We start from the raw sequence: 20,129 nt of genomic DNA, 5'->3' as shown, positions 1-20,129 counted from the left end.
GAAAATACTCACAATCAAAGTCACAAACAAAATTATGATTGTGAACCGGATTCATTTTTTATGTTGACCTGTTTTTTTAACAAAACACAAAGTTTTCGTATTTTGTTTACCTTTTATTGTAACTGCCATAAAATATATTACAACTTAATAGTCTCTTGCCAAACCGTGTGGTTGAACATGTGATTACATGAGATTGGACGATTCCAAACCGTGCGTGATAAAATCAAATGCTGTTAATTTTAATTACATCTTTGGCCAGGTGAATAAAAATGAGCAATTGCTTTTACTCAGTAATTGGTCAGCTTTACGTGAATAAAAACTTCAACAACTTTTCTTAAGTTTTTATTCACGTAAAATTGAGCAATTACTGAGTAAATTGCTTACCTTTACGTGAATAAAAATATGAGACAAACTGCTGAAGTTTTTGTTCACGTAAAGCTGACCAATTACTGAGTAAAAGCAATTGCTCATTTTTATTCACCCGGCCTCTTGACAGCTATCCATTTTCACTAATGAATATTTTTACGGTGATGTCATCTCTTGGTTGAGGAGTTCTGTTAAAGCGTTCCATCGCAGTTAGAGGGTAATAAAGTAAGTTAGTGAGTTTTTAGTGGTATGAATGGCATAATTATCGATGTTTAATTATTTAGCAATCTATGAAGCAAATTTATAAGTTTCAATTCCAGGGAAAACCTTTGAGAGAACTCTTTAAAAATAGGACATATTGGAGTTTAGGAGGAGGGGAATGGGGATGAAGTTGAAAAAGAAACTAGTGAAAAAAAAAAATTCTTTTCATGAGAAAAAAAAGCTGTAAATCATAAAAGTTCCACATTTTTCATGTCCATTTAAATACTGTTGCTATACAATTTAAGTTCATTCAAAGGTTGTAGTATTTTTCCAGAAACATTTCCTTTATAAAATAGTATTTTATTTATTGAAGTTAATTTTTTTGCGTTGTGATTCATTAACTGAGGGGGATGTTACTTAACATATCTTACTTAGTCAAGCTCTTACTTATATAAATATTTTACTTGTATAACTTTTGGTACTGTCAGCTCAGACTTTTTTAAGAGTAACAATAAACTGTTTTATGGTTTTGCAATAATCAATAGTTTGCCACGCAGTGGTATGATGTTACTTGGTTGGTATATTTTTCTTTCATTTCTTTTAACGATGAAGTAAGGTTTAAATTTCGTACAGATATTCTTAAAGATACTTTATAATTGCTATAGAATTTTAGGATTTAAAGCAGATAATTATAAGTTCTTTAAGATTTATATAAAGTTTGCATACACTTTTGAAACATTACAAAATATTTTGTTCTGGGCCATCATCTTAACTAATCTGCACTAATGGGGTAGTTATGTCTTCGGACAGTTTGGAGAAAGTAACTTAGATTTTGAAAATGATTTTGAAAATATTTTTGAAAAAAGATTTTGAAAGTAATTACAGGTAGGATGATGAATTACAAATGATTGATTAGAGGGAGGCTACTGGTATAATTGTTAATTAAAAGAAATTTTATAATTATTGTACAAATGCATTTTACAGTTTTTGGCGAAGTACTTTTTTATACCAGAAGAATATTCTGACCTGCTACAATATTTTGAAATAGACTTTTGTAAAATCATTTTTTTAAGTCATAAATTTGTTGAATTGAAATATTTGTCCGTTTAAAGGAAGAAATAACAAGAATCATTGGTTCAAATTGTTAAATATCTTTTGAAAATTGACTTCCCGCTTTAAGAATCTATTTTTTTGTGAAATCTAAAATCCTTATCATTATTATTAATGTTATATCACTATTATTATTATTACTGTTATATTATTATTATTATAATTATTATTACTGTTATATTACTATTATTATTATTACTGTTATATTATTATTATTATTTTTATTATTATTATTATTATTATTATTATTATTATTATTATTATTATTATTATTATTATTATTATTATTATTATTATTATTACTATTATTATTATTATTATTATTATTACTGTTATATTATTATTATTACTATTATTATTATTACTATTACTATTATTACTATTATTATTATTATTATTATTATTATCATTATTATTGTCATTATTAATATTGTTATTATTATTATTATTATTATTATTATTATTATTATTATTATTATCATTATTATTGTCATTATTAATATTGCTATTATTATTATTATTATTATTATTATTATTATTATTATTATTATTATTATTATTACTATTATTATTATTATTGTTATTGTTATTATTATCATTATTATTGTTATTATTATTTTACTATTATCATTATTATTGTTATTATTATTATTACTATTATTATTATTATTGTTATTGTTATTATTATCATCATCATCATCATCATTTTTATTATTATTATTATTATTATTATCATTATTATTATTATTATTATTATTATTATTATTATTATTATTATTATTATTATTATTATTACTATCAACATTATTACTATCATCATCATTATCATCATCATCATCATCATCATCATCATCATCATCATCATCATCATCATCATCATCATCATCATCATCATCATCATCATCATCATCATCATCATCATCATCATCATCATCATCATCATCATCATCATCATCATCATCATCATCATCATCATCATTATTATCATTATTATTAAGTATTATTATTATCTTTGGTGTAATTAAATAATATCTTTATTATTATCATTATTTTTACTAATTTTCATTTTTTATCAATACTTTATATATATATATATATATATATATATATATATATATATATATATATATATATATATATATATATATATATATATATATATATATATATATATATCTTGATTAGTTATGTTGATTGGTTATGTATTTTATCAAAATAATATAAAGCTCTTGTACATACAGTAGCGTGCAAAAGTTTAGAAACACCTACTTTTTTTCAGTTTTTAACGCATAACTTTTCACAAACTTTCTTAAATAACCTGAAATTTTTACCGAATGTGCTCTATATTATAGCAATTCAAAATCCATTTCATAAAATTTTTAAAACTCACAGGTCAATTAATTTTTATTGTTTTTTTGAAAAGGCTTCCGTGCAAAAGTTTAGAAACAGCTGAATAGGATTATTATTTATTTCTATAAAGCTGAAATATTTACTAAAACTTTCAAAATTAACAATTTTTTAATAAAATAGTTTTAATAAAAAAGTTAGTATTTGGTGGCATATCCATTTGCTTTTAAAACGGCATCACAGCGACGATGCATCGAATCAACTAAATTAATGAGAACATCCTGAGGAATATTATACCAACATTCTTTAATCAAACCAAATAAATTGTTTATGTCGGTTGGTTTTCTATCAACTAATTGCCTGCCAATCTACTCCCAAAGATGCTCATTGGGATTGAAATCTGGGCTCTGTGAAGGCCATTCAAGAACGTTGACTTTTTTTGATTGAAAATATTCCTTAACAGATCTGGCACAATTCTTTGGGTCATTATCTTGTTGAAAGATCCAATTGCGATTCATTTTTTCCTTTGCATGGGGCAGCATAATGTTCTTCATTATGTCTAAATAAACTCTGTGGTCCATAATACCTTCTATGAGATGAATGGGACCCAGGTTTTCACGACTAAAACACCCCTAAACCATAACATTTCCGCCTCCATGTTTAACAGTTGGTAACTGATATTTTGGATTGAATCTTTCTGCTATTGGACGTCTGATATATCTAATTCCGTCACTACTGAATAGCATAAACTTTGATTCGTCGGAGAAAAGGACTTTTGACCAATCGTTAACTGAGATGATCTCTCGCAAATTTTATTCTGGTTCTTAAATTTCTCGCAGATATAAGAGGTTTCTTAACTGGACGGCGACCATACAGATTATTTTGTCGTAATCGACGTTTAGTTGTATCAACGCTACAGTTTGTGCCATGAAACTGATGCATAATTGAATTAAGTTTGACAGCAGTCATCCGAGGATTATTCTTGCAAAACCTTACTAATAATTTATCTGCCTTTTCAGTTGTAACTTTAGGTCTTCCAGAGCGAGGCTTGCTTTTCAGTTTTGCGCTGACGAAACCTTTTCATAATGTGACATATTTCTGCTTTAGAAACATTGTAAAGTTCAGTAATCCTTTAGTAAGTCATTTTTTTCCCCACAGCTTTTATAATTAATTTCTTTATTTCATCTGAAACTTCCTTAGCCTTTCCCATGCTTTTAAAATATCACTGCGTAATTGAATTATAAAACTCACAAATAATTTCTCAATTAGTTATACTACATTGCTTTTGAAATATTTCAAGTTAATTCAAATAAAAAATTTCAGAAAAAATTTGACCTTTTATAAGGTTTTTGTTTACAAATACCTGATATAATTGCGGGTTATTATACTGTTTCTAAACTTTTGCACGGAAGCCTTTTCAAAAAAACAATAAAAATTAATTGACCGGTGAGCTTTAAAAATTTTGTGTAATGGATTTTTAATTTTTATAATATAGAGCACATTTGGTAAAATTTTCAGGTTATTTAAGAAAGTTTGTGAAAAGTTATGCGTTAAAAACTGAAAAAAAGTAGGTGTTTCTAAACTTTTGCACGCTACTGTAAAAGAGTGCTCAATATTATAATAATAGAGCAATATATCTGTTATTTAAATGGAGAAAAACAACATTTTAATAATACATGTTTTGTGCCTTGCGGCAATCATCAGCTATTAATTATAAATTAAAGACGTAAAACACCTTTTAAAAACGAATCAAATTTACGGCAATCGGATAGTCTTCAGTATCAAAAGAGGATAGAAGGAACTAAGGGTCTGCGTCTCGTTATTTTTTTTAATCGAGACGAGTCGAGACGATCCTAAAAGCTTTGTCCCGATTAGCGATAAAATTCGAGACAATTTTCAATTTTCAGTCGAAATCCGGGACGATACCGAGACGAGACGAGATGTCCCGGACAAAATAGGAACTTTACAATTTCCCGAAATTTACATCTTTTTAACGGGACATAACGAGACATAACGAGGCATAACGAGACATACTAGTTAATCCTTAATATAAAATTTAATGAATTTCTGGTACAATTGCCATTATTTATTTCAGCTGCTATTATTGATATTGTTATACCATCTACATAAACACAGCTTTGTAAAAGTTAATGGTAGCAACTGAAATCAGGGGAAAAAATATATTTTTGGGATAGTATTTAAATCTTTCCACTAAAATATGTTGGAAGAAGGGGATAAATATGTGTCCGAGAGCTAAGTTTCTGATCATTTAGTATTGTTTACCGCAGAGGTCAGTATTCACTTCTAATGCAAGAGTTTGTTTTACACTCATATTTAAGGGAAAGGTTATCCAAAGTGTCTTTAACTTTTTTGATCCATAAAACATTTGACTTTTTTTAAAAAGTTTAATTCTTGCAGAGACTAACAATAGAGCAAGATTTCAATACCTAGTTCTTTTATTTTTTCTCTTTTCCTTTGCTTCCCAAGGACCACCCATTGCTTATGGGGTTTTCCAGAACCAAAATGGCTACTTTTAATGGTCATAAGATTTTCTTGAAGCCATTGGTATTCTTTTTCTTTAAAAGAATCATAATTTCTACCACATTGTTTTAGTTTTTTTCTTCACTTTTGAAATAAATCTATCTAAAGTAGCATTAATTTATGCTTTAGTTGCTAATTTCTTCAGTTTTATTTGATTTCGTTAAGTAAATCCTTAAATTCGTAAATTATCCACTCCTAATTCACGTATATTCGGGATAAGATCTAACCTTTTTGTTGTTGTTGTTTTTAAAATCATTAATATATATCAGAAACATTTTTGAGTACTTTATGTTATTTTTCACTTTACACTGTTTAACATTTTATGTTATAACTTCTTTGACAATTATCACATTACGTTCCATATAATGTTTAAGTAAATAACGTTACTTGTATATTATACAGGAAATACTGAAGTTGTTAAGTAATGCTATTTCAAATATCTAGCACTTCTTGAATAGTAAATCATTATTCAAGTTTAAACATTTTAACAAATTTCTAAGTAGCATATGATGACAAAAATATGTTTCTTGAAACTATATTTGATATGTTGAAACAAGTCATACAAGTAAAAAACTCAAATTCAAGAAATACAAATGTCAATTAGTCCATAAAAACCTTGTTTTCCGCCATTTTCATTTATTTTGATATAATAAACCACTGTTAAAAAATGGCAAAAGACAAGGTTTTTATGGGTTCATTGACATTTGTATTTCATCAAAAAATATATAAAGTTATAAGATTATCTTCAAAGTAAATATAGACTTTAATTTAGATTAAAAGTTCTCCATTTTTACTAAATAAAAATCTCTCATTTTTTAGATTTCTTTGAAAGTTATATTAAATTTTTTAATTTCTTTTAACCATAAAAATGTAAAATATAAGTTTTATTAAAAAACTGCTTTTACTTTTTAAATAAATGATCATTCTAATTTAATATTACTTAAAAAAGGGCATTATATTTATCAAAAAATTGTGAGGGGTTTAGTACCATTTTTGTTGTTGTTTTGAATCACTGTGCGTCATTTCTGGCTGGCAAAAAATTCTCTTCACTGCGAAAGCTTCGAGTTAGATATCTAGTTAATATAATTGATCTGTCTCGTAACGTTTCGTAATTATCCGGGACACAGTTTTTAAATTCCGAGAAAAAATTTATGTCCCGATTTATAACTTTATTCCGGGATAATTGTTTCCTTTGTCTCGTTATTTTTTTCCGGGAAATTTCTCGTCTCGTTACGCTTTTCCCGGATCATTTCGAGAATACGATTCCGAGACGCAGATCCTTAGAAGGAACTTATTAAAATGTCGACACTTAGATATTATTTCGTTTGTTTTTGTTGAGAAGGTTGTTTCCTTTGTGTAATAAAATTTCGCACAAAAACTTCTCATGAAGACAAAAGTTACAGGTCTTCATTTCTGGGTTTGCAGCTCTTTACAATTCTCCACTTTATTATAGGTGCCATGGCTTTTTCTTTGAATTTCCAAATTCCTTCGAAAGCTCGGTATCATTCTTATACCTGACCGTATTAAAAGATTTTAAATGGTTTGCATATCAGAGCTTAAATCGTATCTCGCTAATACCAATGTAAACTTTTTCTTTGAGTTCAAGATTTTCGGAACTCACGATAGCTCGATAAACGATGTAACTTAACAAACATTGATTGTTTTATGGACGAGCGGTTTCGTTTATATAGTTGCAGTTGTTTGTTGATATGCTTCTTTGGCTTTGTAAAATCTTGCGATTGTGCGAATTAATGATGAATTTTACGTTTCGCATGCAGCTATGACTTACCTTGCAGCTATTACTTGCTTATGCAGCTATACTTAGCAGCTATAACTTACCTAAACAGCTATACTTTTATCTTTTCAACTGTAACACAAACGTTTAATTTTTCTACATTGAGGCCGTTTTTTTAGGTCATTTTTTATCAACTTTGATTTTAGAAATAACCAATGATGATACTACTTGACATCTTTGTAGAATAACTTTAATTTCGCAGAAACAGCTTTAATTTCCCAGGAGATATTTACTGAAGGTCCTCACGATGAAATTACATTTATTTCGCTGCAGTGTTAAAACTTATCAAACTAGGATTTGAGAACACTGAACACTAGATTGTCTGGGATTCTAATGCATAACGAAGTACAATTTTCTGCAATGGCCAGAAGAAATCATAAGAAACTCTTTTTTATTAAAATTTGTTTAAAAAATATTGAAAAACTTTAAATATTAAAGTAAAAATCAAGTAAGAAATGTTTGAAAAATTCATTCATTCTACATTCCGATTATTGTAAAAAGGAGAGCAGATCCTCTTCATTCTGCATAAATAGCAGAATAAAAGAGGAGAATTAGGAATATCGACAAACCGCCATTGTTTCAGGCCGAGCTATATATGTGAATATATGAACTGATTAACAACGGTAAAAAGTACAAGTTTTGTAAAAACCAGAGAATCACAGGGTTGTTTACCGGTTTTTTGTCGCAATTATTCCGATGACACTTTTTTTCCGCTATCAAATTGGAATGATTACAGCACAGAACTGAAACGATACGCAGACCCTTTAACTTTTATATGTGATCGGCCAACGTAAACTCGGCCATATAGCAGATATAAAGAAGTTTAGAAAAAAAGTTTTTTTGAATTTAATAATTAGCTACAGAAAACAGAAACATAAAAATTTCTCGCGACTAAATAACGTACATAAAAGGAGTTTCAACTTTTACATAATTCTTTTTTTTTTTTGCCATTTTTAACCAAAAAAAAAAATTAGTCCAACAAAATTTAAAGCATTAACAAATTTTTACTCGAACAACGATAACATTCCACGTGATGTTCCGCCCCATTGTCTGGTTTTCGTTATTTAAAAACAAGTTCATGAAAATTTAAAAAACAAAATTGATTGTTTGTTAAACAAGAGAATGTCACTAGATAGAAATTCTTCTTCTGCGTGCAATCTTCCTTTTCGGTGATGAATATGCGTTAAAACACAAAACATAGAAATCTGATTATTATGAGCTTATCTTCGCATTAAGATTAGTGAATAAGCCTTCTTAATTGGTCCATTGATAATAATTGATTGCTTTAAAGAATTATGACACAATCGATTGTTTATTTTCAAACTGTGAACAAAAAATTTAAATCGATTTTCTTTACGTTTTCGAACATTTCCAAATTTTTGTAAAAGTATTGTGAATATATGAGCTGTACCTCTTAGAGATTCTACTACTTCTAGTTACGTATACTAAGGCGTTAAAAACTGAGTTAGACTCAAAAATAACCAGAGTTCCATACATCAATTTATATTTTAAAGAGGAATATTTGTAATTAATGGTATGCATTTCAATTGCATAGCAGTAATAAAAGTAGTAAGAGGAAGCCACTAGAGGAATGTATGCTACCGTGAGCGAAAATGATATTATCGCCATAGTTACGGAAAGATGCTTTTCAACTCTGACGTGACGAGCAACTTGAATGTCTTGACATCTGAGCATCTTTTTTGTTCCAATCAATAGCGATGTGTTGATAGCAAGAATTAACAGTAAATTAAAAGTCAAGTAAGAAGCGATACAAAAGTAAAAAACCGCTCTTTTATTAAATTTCGTAGCGCATAAAAAACAAAAGCTCGCCCCACATGAAATCAAAAAGTTGAAAACGATGATTGGTATTAAATAAGTTCCTTTAAAATCTCTACCGCAGCATTTGTTGTCTTTCAAAACAACAAAAAAACGGTCTACTGATATTATTAACACAATTGAGCATGAGAAACCCAACGGAAAAATCATCCAAAATTCTATGGCAGCAGCAGTACTACATTCAACCTCGCCTCCCTTTTGAATTAAAGTTACCTGGAGTGGTATATAAACTAACCCCACCATAATATCACTACAAGACAGCAGCAAGACCAGTTTTTCATTCGTTGTGTATTTTTTCTTTTTTCTTGTTTTATATATCCCATTAATTAATAAAATGTTAGATAGCAATATAAGTAAGCTGATTGTTATAATAATAACGGTGTATAAATTAGCGTACCAACCTGTCGGGGTATCAGGAAAGTTAACGAGACACCGTTCGATCGTCATTTTTCCTTATCATAATGGTTTTGGTAAAGAGTCGATTGTAGGCAAGATTTTCCTTTAGACCAAACCAATCGCTCACTTCTACCTGCAGCTGATAAAATTGTTCCTTAACATTCTCTCGATATTTATTGAAACAACTTTTTTTTTTTTTACAAAATAAAAATTGCAACTCCGTGTTGCCTTTGTTTGCTAATTAATTTAACATCCTTTATATTCCTTTTATCGCTTTTAAATCTGTTTTATATCGCTATTTTACATATCGCTCTTAAATCTATTTTAAAGACAGAGACATTTATACATTTTAAGTTATTAATATACATATATTTTAAATATTTCGTGATATTATTATTATTTCGATATATTCTGTTAGCCTAAATTTTTTTACAACCATGTAAAAAAATTTAGGCTAACAGAATATATCGAAACTTTAACTTGTAAAGGTCAAAGATATATATATATATATATATATATACTCACACACATACGTACCTGTTAAACTTCAGTCTAAGACCTTCAAGTATTAATTGGCCCTCCTTCATTTTTGTTCACCTTGGTTGATGAGCTGGTTACTGTGCTAAATCAGCTTTTCACCCTCTTTTAAAATAAGTTGTCCCTCCTCATATTCCCTTATCTGTTGCTCAGGATCTGCTTCTATGCTACATATATATATATATATATATATATATATATATATATATATATATATATATATATATATATATATATATATATATATATATATATATATATATATATATATATATATATATATATATATATATGTAGCATAGAAGATTATGTATTTTGGCTGATGATTGCCGGCACGCCGGTATGAAACTTTAAGTACCAACAAAGTTGTCATCCTTCGCCGTATCTTCTATGTAATTGCTCTTGCCAGAAGGCTATTGAGCACTCTCGAGTGAAGAAGTCTTTTACTAATCAGAAATATATATATATATATATATATATATATATATATATATATATATATATATATATATATATATATATAACTACTAGGATCTGCCGATTCTGGCGCATTTCAAGATGGCGTCGATTCTGGCGCATTTCAAGATGGCGTCGATTCTGGCGCATTTCAAGATGGCGTCGATTCTGGCGCATTTCAAGATGGCGTCGATTCTGGCGCATTTCAAGATGGCGTCGATTCTGACGCATTGACATTTTTTATAATTCTGCATCCTGATTTTCTGCAATTATGAATTCTAGCTCATTGGCATTTTTGCTCAGGATTTTTTTGCGCATTTTCATAATGAGATGACATTATGAAAAATGTAGTGAATGTGTTATTCTTTGTAGTAGTTCAAGTATGGAAAAAGATGTTTATATTTTTCTATTCGCGTTTCTCTAATTCTTTGTGCATGTTGTTTTTGTCGTTGTTGTTCAAATCCATGTTGTAGTGAGAGTTTCGTATTGGTATGAATGGGCAAGGTATTTAATTTTTTAATTTTATTAAGATAATTTTCATCAATTCTTTTTTTGTGATTATCATCGTGGAATTGTATGGCCAATCTGTGTAATTCTGGATCAAAAGTGGGTTTAATTATTTCCGGTAGTTCGCTGTAAAGGAATTCCTCAAATTCTTCTTGTTCTGTAATACTCATTGTTATTTTTTATATGAAAAGAAATTTATTTAAATCATTTTCATTTTTTTTTATTTCACTGTATAATTTACAAAATTAAATTTAAAAAAGGGATGCTTGAGAATGGAGAGTTTGGTCCGAGAAGCAAACCAGCTCCGATAGATTCATATCCTCTTCCGCTTTTAACGTAAACTCCGTCTTTGAATGATCCTCCTTTAGGCCAGGGTGTTAAAAATAATCCGTTTCCTCTGTGCGTTCCCATTTTCATTCCATTTCCATTCTTTTTCAAATAAACGATACCTCTTCCTGCAATTTTATCAACCATAGCAGAACCTGCAGAAGATCCTACACCTGCTAACAATCCGGTGGCAAGAGCTGGAACTACTCTTGTTGCAAGTGTACTACCCAACATACCCAATAAAGGTAGAAGAGCTCCAATAAATCCTCCTTTCACATTTGCGTTATGTTCCAATTGGGTTTTGCTCATTTTAATGGTAACTCCAACTCCTCGATGGAGAGCGTCCAAAAGTTTTCGATGTTGATTTTGTGTTACAAGTAAAACGTCGTTTCCGTTAAAATCATCTTTTGAAATACGGATGCTCACAGGTTTACCTGCTATCATTGATTTTTTTATTTTTTCAATCTGCCCCTGAGACACATTTAATTTAACACTAACATATTTGCTCATTTTTAAATGTGGTAAAAAATATTTATTTCACTTCTCGAATGTGATAACGGATCGTAATGTCCTCTCCACGAAAATCAACCAAATTTCCATGTTGGTCAACAACGCGAGTGATCATTGTGGAGATTTCTGGAACCTTAACAGGGAGGTAAGTCAAATGGGTTGGTCTTTCAATGATTTTAAACCCAGGACCTACAGCTGGATAAAAAGAGTAGATGCAATTGAGTTGAGAGCCGTTGACGTAAGACGACCCGATGACGTTGTTGAGGATTCTGATCGTGTTGATGCTTGAAATTCTAACAATATCGTCAGACTCGTATTCCGAATTGGGATCCAATTGTCTTTTTGTAAATCCTAAAACTGATGCGATGCTGTTTTCCACGTTCAAATCCATCATATAATTCATTCCAAGTGTGATGGTTGATTTTAAAGTGTTTAAATTGGATCCGATTTTTATGTTATCTGGAGAGTAGCTGATTTTATTTGCTGTGACGTAGCTTGCGCTTTGAGACGCATAATTTTTTATTGTGTTTGAGACGACCTTTTGTAAATAATTGTTGATGTCTTTAATGTCATAGCTCCCGTCTGGAATGGTGACATTTTCCCAATTGATTCCGTTGTTCATGCTATACCGGAAAGAGTTGTTTTTGCTGATGATGTTTGGAAAGCTGTTGTACGTCTCAAGCCCTAGAAAAGCCATTTCATAAGTTTTTTCTTTTTCAAAAACGATTTTGTCTAAAAATTCTGTTATGATTACGTTGGAATATCCATCCACGTCGATGATTATACCTGACATTTTTTATTATGTGACATTTTTTTTAAATCCTTCAGATCTGTGGAAAATTCTTTGAATTTTTAAATGGCTTCTTTTGGAAAATAAAAAGTGTCAAATCCGCTTCGATATTTTCCATTGTCCTTTTTTGACGACAAATCAATCACCGCAAATCCGTGAGGTTCAGACCAGCAATGATTGCAAAAGGCTTTAAAATCTTCTATTTTCATATCGGTAGATACATGATCTCGATAAATGCGACCAACGTTTTGTAAGTCTTGAGGAAACAAGCAAATAAAGTTAGCATTTTCTCTGATCGTTTGTCTTGGGAGCATGAAATAATTTTGAGCGAGGTAAAAGCAGTCGACGTTAGAGTGTCTTCCTTGGAGGTAATATTTTTCACATTTGTTTTGATTGGTCAATTGCAAATCGTCAAAGATCATTAAATTGTTTTTGGATGAATCAAGATCTTCAGGATTAGGCACATCGTCGGCCGTTTCAAAAAATTCACACTCCATATCCTCGGTTTCGGAAAAATTTTTTGAAAGATCGTTGATAACACATTCAGGATCTAGTTTCAATTTTTCAATTTCGGTTTGTACCTTGAACAAGTCGAGAATTATTTTTTTTGGTAATTTTTTTTCGAACGAACTTTTTAGTATTTTGTACTCGGGTTGGAAAAGAGATTTTCCAAAAACTTGCAAATGGTTATAATCCAACCATCCAGGTCTGAGCAATAAATTGAGAAGCAACGTTGTTTTTCCACATCCGGATTTCCCAACGATGATTCCTCGAATGCTTCTCGGTAAAAGCTTGTTGTTGTTTCTTTTGATTTTTCCAATATTCCATGACAAATCAGACACTTCCATTTTTAGTTTAAAAATATTTTTTTTAAATAAAATGTACTGTGTTAAATGTAAAAGGAAAACAGAAACGAATCATTTGAGAAACGAAATCACAAAAAACAACCGGCATATGGTTAAAGGGGCTTGCAACGTTTGCGGAACAACCAAATGTAAGTTTGTTTCTTCGCATACGGCAAAAGGAGGAGACTTGGTGGAAACGATTAACAATTTTTCAAAAAAAATAAAGCTTCCATGGGCAAAATTTCCAGGGGAAATGCACATTCCAGGAATGAATTTTGCAGGACCTGGCACAAACTTGGACAAAAGACTCACATCCACAGACATGTATCAAGAGTGGAGCAAACCGGTAGATCGAGTAGACAATGCAGCATACCATCATGATTTAGCTTATAAATATTTAAACGACGTTCAAAGCAGAAATTTAGCAGATCAAATGATGCTTGAAGAAATGAACTCCATTCCAAACCCTACTCAAAAAGAGATAAACGAAAGAAAACTGATCACTCCCATCATCAAAGCCAAAGCTAAATTCGGATTAGGTCTAAAAAAAAAGCACCGGAGAACCTGAAATGGACGGATCAACTTGCAAACGAGCTTCATAAACCAGTGATACATCATTTTAAAAGAAGAAAAGTGTTTGTGAACGACATGGATGAAATATGGGCTGCTGATTTGGTTGACATGCAATCGTTTTCAAAATTCAACAACGGGGTAAAATATTTGCTCATGGTGATCGACGTGTTTTCAAAGTATGGATGGATTGTTCCGTTAAAGAGTAAAACTGGAGTTGATGTAGCTAACGCTCTAAGAAAAATATTTGAGGAGAGAAGGTGTACAAAGATGTGGGTGGATAAAGGTAAAGAGTTTTATAACAAGCATGTACAAGCTCTAGGCGTGCAATTATACTCCACTGAAAACGAGGAAAAAAGTTCTGTTGTCGAGCGATGGAACAGAACGATGAAAGAGAGAATGTTTAAATATTTTTCAGCCAACAATACCAATAAATACATTGACGTATTAGATGAAATGGTTGATAACTACAACCACACAAAACACTCTTCTATCAAAATGACTCCAGTGGAAGCCAGCGATAAAAAGAATAAATATAGGGTTTGGATGAACCTGAATGGAAAGACGCAAACAGAAAGAGCAGAACCAAAATTTTCAATGGGAGACAAAGTGAGGATCGTAAAAAAGAAGTCCCATTTTGAAAAGGGGTATACACCGAGATGGACTGAAGAGGTTTTTACCGTGCTAAATGTTCAGCATACGAATCCACCCACGTATAAAATCGCTGACGCTAACGGTGAAGAAATTAAAGGTACGTTTTATGAACAGGAGATGCAAAAGTCAACTCAAGACATATTCAGAATTGAAAAAGTCATTCGAAAGCAAAAGAACAGATCTTTAGTCAAATGGTTTGGATATCCAGATTCATTCAACTCTTGGGTGAATAATAAAGAATTAATACGTTTGCAAAAATAGACGCGTCGTTTTGTATGGCAAGAAAAAAAAATTTTGATTTTGAGTTAAATAAAATCTTGTATATAGAAAAGAAATGAATAAGATGATTGAATTAATAAATGTGCTTGAAGCTGATATGTATGAAAGCATGAAACATATTGACTTGAATAGGTTCATGTCTAAGTACCAATTGATGCTGAATGAATTGCGTTGTAGTATGCATGAAGCAGTGAATTTAGATAATAGGAATGATATCCTTGAAAAGATGTTTTATTTTGAAAGTGAATTGGTTGATGATTTTTTAGAAGTGGAAGATTATTTTCGATGGGATAGTAGAAATATGAAATTGGAAACATACATGAATAACTTGCGTAGGCACTGTGATAAAATTGGTGAAATAATTCAAATGATGTTTAATCCTTAGTCAAAGGGTTAGGATAATAAAGAAGTGAAAAAATTTTTATTTTGAGTTAAATAAAAATCTTGTATATAGAAAAGAAATGAATTTTATTACAATTGAAAATTTTGATGAGAGCAAATTATCAGTTGGAGAAATTTACGCAGCAACAAAACCAGTAGTCTATCAAAAAGTACCAGTAAAATATTCTTATCCAACTGGAGATTGTCCTCTTGTATTACGAACACCTATATTATTTTCGTATGGTGTGTGTGAGAATAAAGATCCGACAACACAAAAATTGACTGGGTATTCCATGCCCTTTGTTTGCTTTGATGCTAAAAAGGGTAAAACTGAAGAAGAAGCAAATTTTATTAGCACAATGGAAAAGATTACTTTGTTTATTAGAGGTGAAGTAGATAAATTGTCATCCAAACTTAAAAAGGGAGGAAGAAAAAAGCAAATTAATTCAGACGAATTGAGTATTTTAAAATATAAAGCTGACCATGCTGATGCAGCGCCAGTGTTTTATGCTAAAATGTATATAACTAAAGGATCTAAAAATGAAGACGAAATAATCATTACTTCTACATTTCATAGAAAGAAAACAGCTCTTGATATAAAAAATGGAGTCAAAGGAGAACGTCATAATAAAAATTTGGTCAACTCTTCTGGACATGATTTTATCAATCAACGATGTTACGCTATTGGAGGACTTAGAATTGAGGGGGTGTATATTGGTCCTTCGATTGTGTCTATTCAAGTTAAACTGGTTGAGGTAGTAATCGTGAAAAATGCATCTTTACCTCATAGCATCATGATGTGTGAAGACTTGGATTTAGAGGTAAAAGAATTAGACGAGGAAATGTAAAAAGCACAAAAAACTGAAAATAAAACGACTTAAAACATTTTATTTTCATATTAAAAAATGCATGCCCCACACAAGTTGTTTAAAAACAGCGCCTCAGTAGAGATTCACAATGTTAATTTCCAGCTGAGTCATTTAGAGGATAGAGTCAAAGAGTTGGAACGAAAAAATATGAAAAATATTATTGTAACAAAGAAAAAGTTGGATTATCCTACCTATTTCAACATCAACAGGCAGCACGAGATTTTTGCTCAACAAGACATTAAATTTCCTCCTGTATCTCACAAGCAGATATCGTTGTCTGTAGGTTTACAATTAGACAAAGGAATTGCTGTCATCACTTTGATGGATAAAATAAGCAACCAATTGAATTATTTCAAAAACGATGCTATTTTTTCCGAGTCTGTGGATGATATAGTCATGACCATACACAATTATAACAACCAGGAAGTCATCGTTAAAAAAGGTGAAAAGCTTTGTAAAATAAACTACATCGATTCGAATTAAAAAAAATGTGTCTTTGTTAAAAAGATGGAGGTAAACAAAAACACTGAAAAAATTTATCCAGTTCTTCCAACGGCACCATCAGATGGAGGGCATTTATATCGACTTCAAAAAATAAGCGAGATCCAAAAAGAAATAGAGGATGAAAAAGTGAAACGAATGGCTTTGAGTAAAAAATACCATCGAGCGGCAAAAATAATTCGTTTCACCGACGACGGATTGCAAACGGTATGCATTGGTTTAGGGGTTACAGGGATTGCACTTTTATCAACCGTCGTTGCCACTCCAGTTTCGATTGCGTGTGAAGGGATTGCTGTTGTATTGGGAGCTTTATCCATTTTCGGAAATCATCAGAACAAAAAAATGATGATAAAGGCTGAAAAGCATGAAAAATTGAAAGTTCTTTCCGAGTCAAAATTGAATACGATTAGTGACCACATTTCAAAATCTCTTATGGATGGATTTGTGAGTGATTCCGAGTACGAACTCATTCTCAGCGAGCTTCAAAAATTCAAAGCCATGAGTGAAGAAATCCGAACCAAGACAAAAAGCGTCATTGACGAATTGACTAAAGAGTCGTTGATCCAAAAAGGAAGAGAAGACGCGATAAAAGCATTCAACAACTTGTTTAAGAAAAATTAAAGATTTTTCCATGGATTCGCAAGCGAATCGTAAACGCAATCGTAAACGCAATCGAGTTTTTGTTTTAAGTTTTTTTCTCCGTATTCTAAAAATGTCTTTTTTTAGAATACAAGATCCTGAAAAGCGAGATGAGATTTTGAGAGAATATAGAGCTAATAGAGAAAAGCTTTACAATGAGAGTCTCAACGCCAACATTTCAGATGCGAATTATCAGACTGATTTGAGCAAGTTTTTTAAGCCTCTGATTGAGAGCAATGAAAATATAAAAAACGAACTAAAAAGCATCGCATACAGAGAGGTTGAAAACACTCCACTGGCTTTGACTTATCCAGAAAATGAGACGTCTTTTGAAAGTTCAAAAAGTGATAAAACTTTTGGAAAAATGAATGTTGGAAATATTGCTTTGGAATATTTATCCAAATATGCAGCCAAAAAATTTTATGCAGACAGAGTGTTTGGAATTCACGCAAAAGAACGCGGAAAAATGTTTATTGGAAACAAAGAAATTTTTATCGATAATAACGACATCATTATTGATGGAGAAAAGTATGAGGGGACGACAGGTCTTTGGGAGTTGATCACAAGATCCAAGCCTGATACAACAAAGGTGTCAGACGAGGACATGAAAAATTATGAAAAAATACTCGTTGAAACGCATGCAATGGAGAAAGAAGGGAGGCCAACCGTGCCAAAATCTTCGAGAAGTGAAAAGTGGGGAACGATTGTTTCAAAAATTTGGGAAAAAAATTACACAAAAACGAGTGGAAAAAAAGGTCGAGGAGTGATCATTCTTCCGAGCGATCCAAATGTGCTTACGCAAAGGCTTAACTTGAGCATTGCCGCAGGACATGCTGGAAATATAGCATCGAGAAACGAAGCCGTTGCCATTTGTGACGAGCTTTTGAGACAGGGGGAAATTAACAAAGAGGAATACAGAGCGATTCAAAAATACATCGAGTCGTGAGAACGGATTTAAAAAAATATTTTCTAATTTTAAAAAATGCTCATTGTGAACAACAGAAGATATTTTAAAAAGAACGTCGTTGGAGGTGGAGGAATCATGGACGCGATTAAAAATTTTTTGAAGAGAATGGCAGCCACAAATGCTTCACGATCGTCTCTTCATTTATTGAGAAAAGCAGCAGCAAGCAAAATTGGAAGAGAAGCAATCACAGCTGCCAAATCTGCTGGAAAAGAATTAGCCTCTTCAGCTATATCCACTGCTAAAGACGTAGCCATCGACAAAGGAAAAAAAGCGCTTGAAAAAGTTTACGCCAAGACAGGTACGGTGAATCCAAACCAAATACTCACCACGATTGTAAACGAAGCGGCAAAGACTGATCCGTATATTAATCCAATGGAAGAGCTGCATAAAAAAATGTTTGGTTCTTCCATTCAAGTGAAAAAGAGAATGACGAAAAAGAACGCGGCTAGAATCCAAGATCTCGTTAAAATGGGAAGCGGGCTTTTGATTGCTTGATTTTTTTAACGAATCAAAAATGACATAAATTTTTTTTTCTCATTTTAAAAATGATAAACACCGATAGATTAAGAGTTGATGAAATGCCAGAGTATGACACTGGAATTGAAAAAGTTGATTTTTTCGAGTACCTCCCAACAAACCTCGATTTAAATTCTTCAGGATCGATCGTTTTTGAAATTGATTGTCAATCTTTGCAAACACTTCCGTCTGAGGCTTACATCCTCGTTGAAGGGGTTCTCAAAAAAGCGGATGGAACTGCATATACAGCAGCAGACAACATTGCTCTGGTAAACAACGCCATCATGTATTTGTTTAATGACGTGACTTATGACTTGTCAGGAGAGCAAGTAGAGAGAGTCATGTATCCAGGTCAAGGAACAACCATGCTTGGATTGTTGAAATACCCTTTTGGTTTTCAGCTTGCAGATGGTTTGAAGCAAATGTGGTATAAAGACACTTCAGTCGCTACCGGAAATTCAGGGTTTGTTATAAGGCGAGACCACTTGTTTGCAGACACGACATCCATTGGTGCATTTTCGGTCAAGATACCCTTAAAACACATTTTTGGTTTTTGCGAAACTTACGACAAAGTCGTTTATGGATTCAGACACACCATTACCTTTACAAAAAAAGAATACGACGACGCCATTTACAGAGCCGAGACTGTTGCTGCAGGAATGATTGACCTTAAAAAATTCAGACTTTTTATGCCTAGAATTGAGTTGGATGTTTCGAAGAAATCCGAATTCTTGAAATTAATGGCGAGTAAAATTTCCGTCCCAGTAGCTTATAAGTCAAACAAAGTCGAAAGACAAGTCATTCCTGCTGGTCTCACAGAATTCACTTGGAGTCTAGGAAGAATCACAGACAAAAGCGTTCCGAGATATATCGTGCTTGGACTTCAGACAAACAAGAATTCCAGTCAAATTGTAAATCCAGCCCTTTTCAACCATTGTGATGTCAGCAATTTTTTCGTAACCGTCAATGGAATAAAATATCCAAATTACAATTACGATTTGAATTTTGGAGAAAAGAAAATTACCATGGCTCATTCTGACGCGTTCTCTTTTGACGATAAATATTATGGCACAAACGAACTTGTTTGTCAATCTGGTTTGTCTCTGATTGATTATAAAAATTTGTTTCCGTTGTTTTTTGTAGACATTAGCAAGCAAAAAGAAAGAGTTGTTTCTGAAACGGCAGAATT

General features: G+C 31.4%; 1 protein-coding gene across 1 annotated transcript; it reads right to left on the bottom strand.

Annotated features, from left to right (window-relative positions):
• Nucleotides 1-8,182: 8,182 nt before the first annotated feature.
• Nucleotides 8,183-10,247, bottom strand: LOC149882622 (uncharacterized). The gene is made up of 2 exons (XM_090101091.1): nt 10,130-10,247; nt 8,183-9,731 (listed from the first exon to the last, which is right to left on the bottom strand). The coding sequence occupies exon 2, from the start codon at nt 9,641-9,643 to the stop codon at nt 8,714-8,716; it is 930 nt and encodes a 309-aa protein (XP_089957217.1). The 5' UTR covers nt 9,644-9,731; nt 10,130-10,247; the 3' UTR covers nt 8,183-8,713.
• Between the last annotated feature and the right edge of the window lie 9,882 nt (nt 10,248-20,129).

Source organism: Hydra viridissima, unplaced genomic scaffold (assembly GCF_058129835.1).
Source record: "Hydra viridissima isolate aposymbiotic clone 2 unplaced genomic scaffold, HvirCarnegie_v1 scaffold_10, whole genome shotgun sequence".
Taxonomy (NCBI): Eukaryota; Metazoa; Cnidaria; class Hydrozoa; order Anthoathecata; family Hydridae; genus Hydra; species Hydra viridissima.
Note: the sequence above shows the minus strand (reverse complement) of the source record. Positions and strands in the feature narration are given on the sequence as shown.